Consider the following 10,486-nt stretch of genomic DNA (forward strand, 5'->3'; position numbering starts at 1 on the left):
ATATCAAAATAATATACCAAAATTAGACCTATACTATATTGGGTAACACTTTATTTGAAGGGGGGTGAATAAGACTGACATGACACTGTCATAAACATGAATACGCCTTCATGAATATTTATGACTGTTGTCATAAAGCATCATTTGGTAAATTATGACACTTTTAATACAAAGTGTTTATACAAATCTTGACTAATACAAGTCTTAAGCTGCTATTTTTTATGATTCTTTTAATAATGAAAATGTAAAACTATTTATATATTATTTTTTCATATCAATTAGTTTGTTTGGACTCCCTTTCCCCAAAACATCAAATTAAGCTTTCCCAAACTTGAAGCTTTAAAACTAAGTTCCTGATTTTTATTAATAATTGGTTTCACTCTATAGTATTAAAAATCTTTATTTGTATTTGGTCAGTACATGAAAAGGGCTGAAGAATAATATGGACATCGCATATGAACTACTAACATTTTAACAAAATTGTCAAAACTGATTTTTTTTTGCCAATGAAAATAAAAACTACTCAAACAAAAAAAAAAGAAGAAAACTCACAGGCCAACATCTAAAAATTACCTCCTTGAATATTGTGAACCTAATGAAATTTTTAGTGATGTTACTGACTTGACACGTTACACCAGACGGCCTGATTTCAGTGTCAATAGCTTAAACAGCGTAGCCGTGCTCAAATAAACAGAGTGAAAGGTACTAGTTTTAAATCATACATTCACGCAATTCAAATCTAACATCAATCCTGTTTATATCCCCATTAAGCAACACAAATGTGACAAAGGCATCACAACAGGCAAAGGGACAAGGGTGAAAACAAAACTTCTTGGACAACGGTGCTGTGTTACAGACTATGTATTTGCTGCCTTGTTTTTTATACTGTATAAAAAAAAATACAGAACACATTAAGTACATTACAAAACCGCGCCATCGCTTGTGTTGGAGTCCAGGCCGTTCTGGGCATGACGTGACCCTGCAGTCCTGGCGCCCTTGGTCACCAGGGCAGCCTTGTCCTCGTTGGGATCGGTGGTGGAGTCTGTGTCATTCGAGTGTTGAGTCAATGATGTCTCGCTGCCTGTTGGAGAGTCCACACTCTCGTACCCTGCACTCAGCTGGCTTCTGAAACCGGCAGGTCCTCCAACTCTACCGGACGCAGTCTGACTTCCTGGCACCTCCTCTGAGTGGTTGGGGAGTTTGGTCTCGGTGTCACCGGGGCTGGAAACCACGGGGGACATTGGAAAGTCTTCTTCGGCACTGCTGACCTCTCTGTACAGGCTAGGCGTGGTGGTCTCACTCCTTTGGGATGAGTTGTTATTGCTTGGACCATTGGAGACCCTTCTGTAGTCTTTGCCTCCTTGTTCGGTAGGAGCATTGGCCTGATCTGGCTGAGTGGAGGGTTCGGCAGATGAGCTGGAGGTAGAGGGTGAAGTCCTACTGGGGCCTGCTCCAGCTGAAGGACCCTGAGACTGAGTGAGCTGCTGACGGGATTCTTTCAACTGTTGCTGTAGGACAAGGATGGTACTCTGCATCCCTTCCACCTCTTCGTCTAGCTGGATGATAAAGTCATTTAGCTCTGGAAGTGATGATATAAAAAACAAAAAGGACATTTTAAAACTTGCTTGAAATATGGTACAGAGGGGGAAAAAAAAAAGTTTGCTCTTACCGTCTTGACTGCTTTTGAGTTCTTCGCTGTACTTCTTCTGCAGGGCCAGCTCAGCCTCCAGCTGCGCGATGCGTCCCTGGGATAGCTGCCTACCCAACTCCTGGTTTTCCTGAATCAGCATCCGACATTTCGCCATCAGTTTCTTCCCTGTTTGGCTGCAAGGGAAACAAGTTTCACATCACACGGTGAACAAGGAGACAAATGCAAAAGGCAGGCAGACACTGATGATCTGTTCCCACTGCCTGTGTCAGCCTGTCGCCGCCCCAGAACCCTAATAGAAAGTATCCAGTTTCGTACTAACCGCATGCCTAATCAGACCTGGCCTCAACATGAATAGGAACTTTTTGAAAGGGCTTGTTGAATACAAATATATGCAAACCATTTAAACTCATCTGAACCAATGGAGACAGTATGAATAAAGAAACTTCCAGCTGAAGGGCCCTGAGACTGGGCCCTTCAGCTGGAATACTTTAAAAATTCAAACATTTTGACAAGTAAACTATTTCAGTGATGTTTCAGTCTACCTCAACTTACCACAATGCACATGGATGAAAGATGAACATTGTACAAGGCAAAATCACAGTAGCTTTTAAATTTTTTTTTACCCTTCCACCATTACTGTGTCTAAGTATTGGGAATAATTTGAGCAATGTCACAGAACATTACATCCACAAAAACACCAAGAAATGCTTCAATCTACGTAAATCCGTACCAATCAGTATTGTGCACGATAAATGATGCACAGATTCTGTGAAGTATTCCCTTTAAATACAAAACAATGAAAATGTTAACAGCACAATCAACCAGCATAGGATGCCGTTTGTTCCAAGGTTTCAACAGATCAAAGAGAAAAATATATTATAGTTGCAATTATCAAGACGGTATTTTAAAACTGACTAGTATATAAGGCAATAGTGATTGTATTGCTGCAAATGGCTTAACACATATATGCCTATGGTACTGTCCCAATGAGTTAACGTGTAATAAAGACAGCAGCAATTGTGTTCAATGTTAATCATTAAGATTAAACTGAATTACCAAAACCTTGTTATTGTTATCAGTGTACTATACTGTATATAATTACTTGATTGCATTAACAATTTTGGTCTGTTTTTTCCTCCCAAAAATGTTCTTTAAGTTATTAAAAAATAAAAATGCCAACTTCAACCCAGAGCCGCATGATATCAGCAAAACAAGAACATGCAATATCATTCCTAAATATTGAAACCGACTGGGAGTAACCCACATTTCTTTTTCCATCATAATGTTGACCACAACTATCCTTGAGTCCTTTACTTTATATCTGGCTTTATAGTCAAGTAAATGTAATGCTTTTTAAAAGATAAAAAGAGCATGAGAACTTCACAAGTTAAATGTCCGAATCACATATTTGGGAAACTTAATTTCTAAGCTGTGGAAGAAATGATTTGGTCAATCACAAAAAACACACAATACCAAACAATGTATCCTCGTCAACTGATAACATGAAAATCTGCAGAACATTTGCACTCACAGTTTGACAACAGGAGAGCACCTACAGCAGTGTGTTTCTGTAATGAATTTCAACTGATCTGCAAACTTTTACACAAGCGTAAAAGATGAGTACCAATGGTACCTCTTGATTTCAACACACACTGCTGTAAGTGTTTGCTTTAAGAGAAATGAGAGATCAAATTAAATGGCAAGGAAAAGAAACAATTCACAAAATAAAACATTTAAATAACACTCTACCGTGTGGCGGCCCATATTCAAAGACATGGGCGAAAGGACCCTCATGCCTGAACCATAGTCCCTTTGTGGACGAGGATCTGGCTCCGCTCACAGTCTTATATCAGTTCTAATGTCTCTTCCCCCAAAAGTCTTACTTTTATTCCTAGTAACTTTCCTCTTATGAATGGAATGTGTCTGGACTGTCCAGAAGTCTTTACAATTCACAGAAAGACTAGCAGGTAATTGTGTGATGTGATCCACTGTTAAATGTCTTTACAAAAGCAAGTGTGGAAGCTTTCTTTGAAATGTTCAATTGATGTTTTAGGCTAGGGATGCTCCCCGCCTGACACGACCTCCCCCATAAGCCCTTTATTTTATGTGTGAACTGTCTGGTTTGAGCTGAGGGGTCGGGAAGGGATCATCCGGTGCAGGCAGTGAGCGACCACCTCTTCGGAACAGTCCGGACTCCTTCAGGCCCTCGGACGGTGAGGGGCGGGAGCTGAAACACAACTGTCACCTGACCATACTGTCTTTTCTCTTTAGATAATGTGATATGTAGCTGCCACAGTACAAGAGAACAAAAGCAGTTTTGTTTTTTGCAGTGACTGGCTTTCTGTAAAGTCTGAGTCTTGTGACCAGTACAGCATTTTGTCAGCCTTCCGCCCCACCATTGTTCCTGCATGCCTGCAGTGAGAGTGAGGGTGGGGGGCGTGAGGAAGTCTTGACTTTTTGTTTGAAGGGGGGAGTTATTTTGATTGTCTTTACCTATCAGGTGTAAATTTCCAGGCACTCAGTTCATTTTGGGCCTGCTCCAGTTTGTCTTTAGTCTGTTCCAGTTCAGCCTTCATTTTGAGGAAAAACAAGTTGATGGCTGGATCCACCATGGACGACCGCAGCTGGGCCACACTCGGCTGCTGGACTTGCTTGAGGTACTGAATCTGGGTCTGCAGAATGCGACAAATGCAACTTAGTCACTAGTGTAGGAGTACAGCCATGAAACTTCACTCATTTCATTTGACAACAGTACTCTACTACAAACCTGACATTGAAAATTAGGGTTTGGAAAGCATACAATTATGACAGTCATGAATGTTTGTTTTGATTGTTCCAACCCTCCTTATGCACTTCAGCAACACATCCACTACAAAATTTATGAGGTGTAGACATTAAAGCCGATGACATCACATCCAACCGGTCAAATATATTACTGTTATGGGAAGCATTAATGTATTGCAATCTACATGTAACAGTCAACACAATATTGCATCCAAACACTTATTTGTAAATGGGAAAATTGCACAAGCTGATATTCAAATTTAAGAAACTGTGCATCTGTAACAAAAATAATCTTGCAGCATAAACATGTTTATTTTGTACCAGTTTTGCGCACCACCTGGATGACAATTCAGATCGAGGTACGTAAATCTCCATAGTAATTCTTTTAAAAGAAAATCCACCTAGAAGCTCATTTTACAGCACTTTGCTCATTCATCATTTGCAAGAATTACTCATTTTACACCAATCTGAGATTTCTATGGATGAGTGCTATGTCTTCAATCAATAAAAGCCTTTTAAAATACCGTAATGTATTAATAATTGAACATAAAAAAAAGGAATTGTACGGTTCCATGAGAACTGTTTGCTAATAAACAGAACAAAAATATGTCTGTCCAGAGTGAAAACCAACATGACAGCCAGCACTGCAAATGTTTGCACTCATATTATTGATGGTCAAATTTCAAAGTCATGAGAGAAATATCTAAGGCTTTTCTCAACCACCAGTTGTCAAAATCAATCTGATAGTGCATAAATTAGTTTTCTGAAAGGTGTTATATGTTAACATTTCATATTATTAGAATTACTAATGAAAATGCATCAGCATTTATTCAGCCATCATTTGAAGGCCAAAACAGGAGAGTTCCAGTCATTCCAGTATAAAATTAAGTTCTATTTTTTGAATAACAAAAAAAAAAACAAAAAACATTAAATATAATAATGAATAATGTTAAAACTGATACATACTGTGCACTCTTGCATTTCCTGCTCCTTGGTGGCAAGTCGCATCACTAAGATGTTCTCCCTTCGTGCAGACTCCTGCTGCTGCTGCTTGAGCTTTTCCTCAGACTCCTTCAGTCCTGGCACATCGTTGGCTACGGTGTGGAAAACAAATGCATCATCAGGCTGAATTTCACGGCTAAAAATACTAATGTAATAATGAGCTAACATCAAATGTACTTACAACAGAGCTCTGCATATTTTGTTTCAAGGACCTGGACATATGCATCGTGTTGCTTCCACCTGTAAAACACAAAGAATTTGTTCAAGTCGTTATTAGAATACTTAAAAAGAAATCAATTTAGATATCATCTTGCACATAAAACTGAGAGAGTGTTTACCTTGTACATAGCTCTTCTCTGGTCAAGGTTTTCATGTCAGACTCACTCAGGCGAACCTGTGAGAAGAGAAAAACAGCGACTGGTCAAATAATTCCGTTACCATTTTAGAAATAAACGGATCCACAAACAATTTATCTTAATAATAGACCAGCGGGACAGTACTAACCTTTTTGGGAAGAGGCTCCTCGTTGGTCATTGTGAGCTAGAAGTAAAGAAATAAGAGAAAACCGATCAGCAACCGAAGCTCTATTAGGTCAGTACATCGTCTTTTCAGTTGCCAAGGGCTGGATGTGGCAACACAATAAAAACGTGCCATGTTTGAATACAAATACATAAAATACACAGTGAAATATAACGAGCGTGTGATGGAAGATAGATAATGCACTGCTGTTCACCTATTCGCCACTAAAAGTTACCATAACCAGATACTAATCGCTGTCGAGCCAAATGTTCGGTAGTGTGGCAGTAGCCAGCAGTTAACAGCGACACACAGTGTAGAAGCTAACCAAGGTTAACTACTGATTGCTAATGACATTTACCAACCTGCTGAATATTAAAAACATTTAAAACACCGCTGATGTAACGCTACGGTGTTTTTTAACGGTCACTTATGTTACGTTCAGTTCTTGGCTCCTGTTCGACTCCTTGTTATCACAAAATGGCGCTGAAGGAAATGACTCCCTCCCTTACGCTCCTTTTCCTGAAACTAGCGGGCTCTTGGCTGCGGTTACCAGGCCTAACGCCATCAAAGCACTCACCAGGCCTGTTCCTTTCGGTGTTTCCGGAAACACTCGGCTTTAATAATTCCTTGCAGGTCCAAATGTAAGAGATACGTTAAGTTTCGCAAAGGAAATTTGCAAGTTTCAGTCACGCTTCGGTGTCAGGACTCTCATCTTCCTCACCGAGGACAGAACAGAATGGCTCTGAACGAGCTGCGGCTGTGTTGCACTCAGGCTGCTGCGGAGCAATGTCAAAGAGGGATTACAAAGGAAGATATAACACTCCTACTTTTTTGTTGAAAGAAATTGAACTGCATGACAAATTACTTTTTTCTCTCTCATTTTTCTCCTTTTAGGTTGTCAGTGCATTAAAATTTTAGCACCCTTCGGCCCCGAAAAACAAAATTGTTTTATGAATTTTATTTAGATATAATTTATATATAAATACAAATGTGAGTATTAATACAGAGTATTTTCAGAATAGCTTGTTAGGCTAAGACTGAAACAAACATGCGAACGTATTTTTCACGATACATTTGTAACCAATTTATACTCATTCTAGACTGGTTTAAGGAACATAGACACTTTTTTTTCCAAAAGAAAATCTTTCATAATTAACTCAAAATATTCAAGAGCGAGTTATCATCACTGTGTAGACGATCTCTGATATTACCTGTGACGTAGGGAACGGATAGTTCCATTTCACATTGTGGGTTCCACGTTTTCATTTTTATTTTATTTATCTTTTATTTGTTTACTATACCGTTTACGATAGGGTACAGCGTTTCATAATATAATAATGACATAATAAATTCCTAAGTTTAAAACAGTTATTAAAATCTCCAAGTTGCGCTCACGGAATCAGAGTGCACTCTAATCAAGGCCATAGGAATGCAGTGCGAGTTATTTCAGGCGATAAAAATGGGAATTGTCAGAGTTTTTTAATCCTAAAAAATTTTAATTCTACCGCGGAGTTCGTTGTGGTTCTTTATGATGGTATTCGCTGTCCCCACGCAGGCTTATATAAATCCTACGCACCTCACAAACCCCCATATCTGCTGATAATAGTACAGTCTCTTATGCTGTCAACTTGAAGTTGTACATTTCAAGGGCAGTTTCAATTACTTATTGGATTGCGCACAAGTTGTTGTAATCTTGCACAGAGTTATAAGAAACATGCTTTGCAGAGCTGGAGAAATACGCAGGTAAGGCAGGTGAAAATTACCCATAAATAATACCACTGAAACTGCATAGGGAACCAGTGGAGCTTTTGCTAGCGGCAGTCAAATGCTAACTTGTAGTAGTTGTATGTCGCGTGCTAACAGTTAGCTTGTCGGATGCTAAGTTAGATTAGCTACTCATTTATGTTAGTTTACGGTGGACAAAAAAAGGATTTGGGTTAATTTGTGGTTATGTATTCTTATGTTTCGGTGCACTTGTAAACTGAAATGCGGCTTTGTAAAAAGAATTATAAAAACGTGTAGCCGATGCTATTTGCTAATTTAGTTGATGTTTATCCACTTTATATAACCAGAACTAAATCAACGTTCATCTATAGTTAATTTTCTTTAGTCCACAATACCCCGCAAACTTGCTTATAACCCTAGATTGTTGTTGACAATTTTTACAAAACCTTTGTGTTCAGTTTTGCAATTATGTGATCAGCTTTCAAAAATGTTTTAAAACTTAATCCTGCTTTAAATTTTTTAATAATTTTTACTGACATATATTTTTTTATGTTCCTTGGTCTTCCAGATTGCTTGCTCACCAGTCTTCTTCTAAATAAAATCCACTCACAGAACACCTGTATTTATACTGAGATGTCAGTATAGACTTGTTTTACCAATTAGGTTGTCGGAAATGATTGCTCCAAATTTAATTTGGAGGTAACTGAGTAAAGAGGGCTGAATACAAATTCACACCCCTTTGACTTAATTAAAAGCAAAAAACACCTTGTTTTCCTTCTACCTCACAATCAATTTGTGCTTCATTTGATCAGCCTGCCGCATGACGTATCTGATTGAAGTATTCAGTTGTAAAGTGGACAAACAAACTGGAAAAGTTCAGTTTACATATGCCATCAACAACTGGTTCATTCTTTCCTTTGTTTTGTTTTCTTTCCAGATGTGCTGTCAGCCTCAGCCAAAGCATTTGTAAGATAGCTGCATCTAGGCAGAAGCACACACTTCCTGACCTGACATACGACTATGGAGCACTGGAGCCTCACATCAATGCTGAGATAATGCAGCTTCACCACAGCAAGCATCATGCCACATATGTTAACAACCTTAATGTTACGGAGGAGAAATATGAGGAGGCTCTCGCAAAGGGTAAAAATGGCCACCTGAAGTCACTCAGGATTGCATGAATGCAGATTTAAAATTAGGATAGTTTTGGAATATTTTCCAGGGGTGCATATTTATGTTTCCTCAAACATCTCTCTGTAATCGGTATGGGTCTTACATTTTGACATTGCTGGTGTGTGACTTATTTTAGGAGATGTGACTGCACAAGTTGCCCTTCAGCCTGCTTTAAAGTTTAACGGAGGCGGCCACATTAACCATACCATCTTTTGGACGAATCTCTCGCCAAATGGTGGCGGTGAACCCCAAGGTGAGGCAGAAACACAACCTTATTTCATTTGTTTTAGTTTTCCAACTCTTTTGAAAACTTATTTCCTACCTAAAATAATAGTGTGTATTGAACATGAATACATCAGTAGGTCAAAGTGATTTTCTAGTTGCAGAGACATAATTTGAGTGGTTGTGTTTTTTGTTTCGTTTTGATCTCCCTGACCTGGATTGGTCAGGGAAATGTGCTAACTGACAGTGTGGGAAAATTTATTGCACTTCCTTGGTGGCTTTAAAATACCATAGCTTTCTGAAGCATATTAGCTGGCGGAGGACACTTATTGCTCACTGGCTATTAACTTTGCATCCTGCAAGTCAGTTTTACTGAGACTTATTTCTGATCATGGATGTTATTGCTCTAAAGCAGAAATCTGTATTTCAGGGGAGCTGATGGAGGCCATCAAACGGGACTTTGGCTCCTTCCAGAAGATGAAAGAGAAGATGGCAGCTGTAACGGTAGCTGTTCAGGGCTCAGGCTGGGGATGGCTCGGTTACGAAAAGGAGACCGGACGACTTCGCATTGCTGCTTGTGCTAACCAGGATCCACTGCAGGGCACTACAGGTTTGTTTAAAATGGCTTTGAAGTTGATGAGATGGGGCTATCTACTTGTAGTATTTCATTGTCATGGACATTTATTTTTTTACCCCCTAAGGTCTCATCCCTCTCCTTGGCATTGACGTATGGGAGCATGCCTACTATCTCCAGTACAAGAATGTGCGCCCTGACTATGTGAAGGCTATCTGGAATGTAATCAACTGGGAGAACGTGCACGAACGTCTACAGATTGCCAAAAAGTAGAAAAGGCTCCTTAGTCATTGCCCAGTAGCACCTTTGATCAAAGCCTTTCAAATAATGGATATGAAAAACATTTTTGGTTAAGCAGCAATTGCCGCTCAAAGATGTCTGTAGCGTTCATAAAAATAAACGATTCAAAGTGCTTTGCTGTTTAAAACGAACCACATCCCCCTTAATTAAGGAAAGAAATGTGAAAACCAATTTCTGGTCGGTCACCAGTCGACTAATGCAAATGCAAACCACCAGTCTTGTTAAAGCGCACAAAAACTGGCCACCTTCAAAAAGCTGTCTCTTGTTTTTCATACCCAAGTAACTGGTGCCACAGGGGTGCATACTGAAAAAGGTGTGTCTATGTCCAAATAAGTGACACTAGGATCAGACAATGTAACTGCTGTCCATGTTTTAAATGTAATATAATAAAATAGTGTTTCAATTGTACAGGCTTGACTTCTATGTTTTATGAATTGTCCTGGACATTACACTCGCTTGTCCATCCTCAAACTGGAGAATTCATACTGGAATCAGATGATGTAGGTCATCTGTAATTCTGTATTGAGCTTTTCACT

At 39.2% G+C, this 10,486-nt stretch overlaps 2 protein-coding genes across 3 annotated transcripts; one reads left to right on the forward strand and one right to left on the reverse strand.

Moving 5' to 3' along the window:
• Positions 1-384: 384 nt before the first annotated feature.
• On the reverse strand, positions 385-6,744 carry wtap (WT1 associated protein). Of its 2 annotated transcripts, none has more exons than XM_008397628.3 (8): positions 6,534-6,744; positions 5,942-5,977; positions 5,776-5,831; positions 5,619-5,677; positions 5,402-5,529; positions 4,145-4,323; positions 1,670-1,824; positions 385-1,579 (listed from the first exon to the last, which is right to left on the reverse strand). In XM_008397628.3, exons 2-8 carry the CDS (start codon positions 5,969-5,971, stop codon positions 921-923), a joined length of 1,266 nt encoding a protein of 421 aa, XP_008395850.2. In that variant the 5' UTR covers positions 5,972-5,977; positions 6,534-6,744; the 3' UTR covers positions 385-920. The 2 variants fall into 2 exon arrangements, with proteins under 2 accessions (XP_008395850.2, XP_008395851.2); XM_008397629.3 differs by lacking the exon at positions 6,534-6,744 and adding an exon at positions 6,319-6,427.
• A 796-nt stretch (positions 6,745-7,540) lies between these two features.
• sod2 (superoxide dismutase 2, mitochondrial) lies at positions 7,541-10,081 on the forward strand. The gene is made up of 5 exons (XM_008397631.3): positions 7,541-7,699; positions 8,619-8,824; positions 8,991-9,107; positions 9,507-9,686; positions 9,778-10,081. The coding sequence occupies exons 1-5, from the start codon at positions 7,671-7,673 to the stop codon at positions 9,921-9,923; spliced, it is 678 nt and encodes a 225-aa protein (XP_008395853.1). The 5' UTR covers positions 7,541-7,670; the 3' UTR covers positions 9,924-10,081.
• The last annotated feature ends 405 nt before the right edge of the window (positions 10,082-10,486 follow it).

This window comes from Poecilia reticulata, chromosome 21 (assembly GCF_904066995.2).
Source record: "Poecilia reticulata chromosome 21, P_reticulata-male-v2, whole genome shotgun sequence".
Taxonomy (NCBI): Eukaryota; Metazoa; Chordata; class Actinopteri; order Cyprinodontiformes; family Poeciliidae; genus Poecilia; species Poecilia reticulata.

What these genes read in the sequence shown, in the direction of transcription:
- wtap (XM_008397628.3), bottom strand. Translation starts at nt 5,971, where the DNA reads ATGACCAACGAGGAGCCTCTTCCCAAAAAG. An exon ending in AGAGAAGAGCTATGTACAAG is followed by an intron (nt 5,678 to 5,775) that starts GTAAACACTCTC and finishes TGTGTTTTACAG; the next exon opens with GTGGAAGCAACACGATGCAT. An exon ending in ACTCAAAAGCAGTCAAGACG is followed by an intron (nt 1,580 to 1,669) that starts GTAAGAGCAAAC and finishes CATCACTTCCAG; the next exon opens with AGCTAAATGACTTTATCATC.
- sod2 (XM_008397631.3), top strand. Translation starts at nt 7,671, where the DNA reads ATGCTTTGCAGAGCTGGAGAAATACGCAG. An exon ending in TGAGGAGGCTCTCGCAAAGG is followed by an intron (nt 8,825 to 8,990) that starts GTAAAAATGGCC and finishes GACTTATTTTAG; the next exon opens with GAGATGTGACTGCACAAGTT. An exon ending in TGGTGGCGGTGAACCCCAAG is followed by an intron (nt 9,108 to 9,506) that starts GTGAGGCAGAAA and finishes TCTGTATTTCAG; the next exon opens with GGGAGCTGATGGAGGCCATC.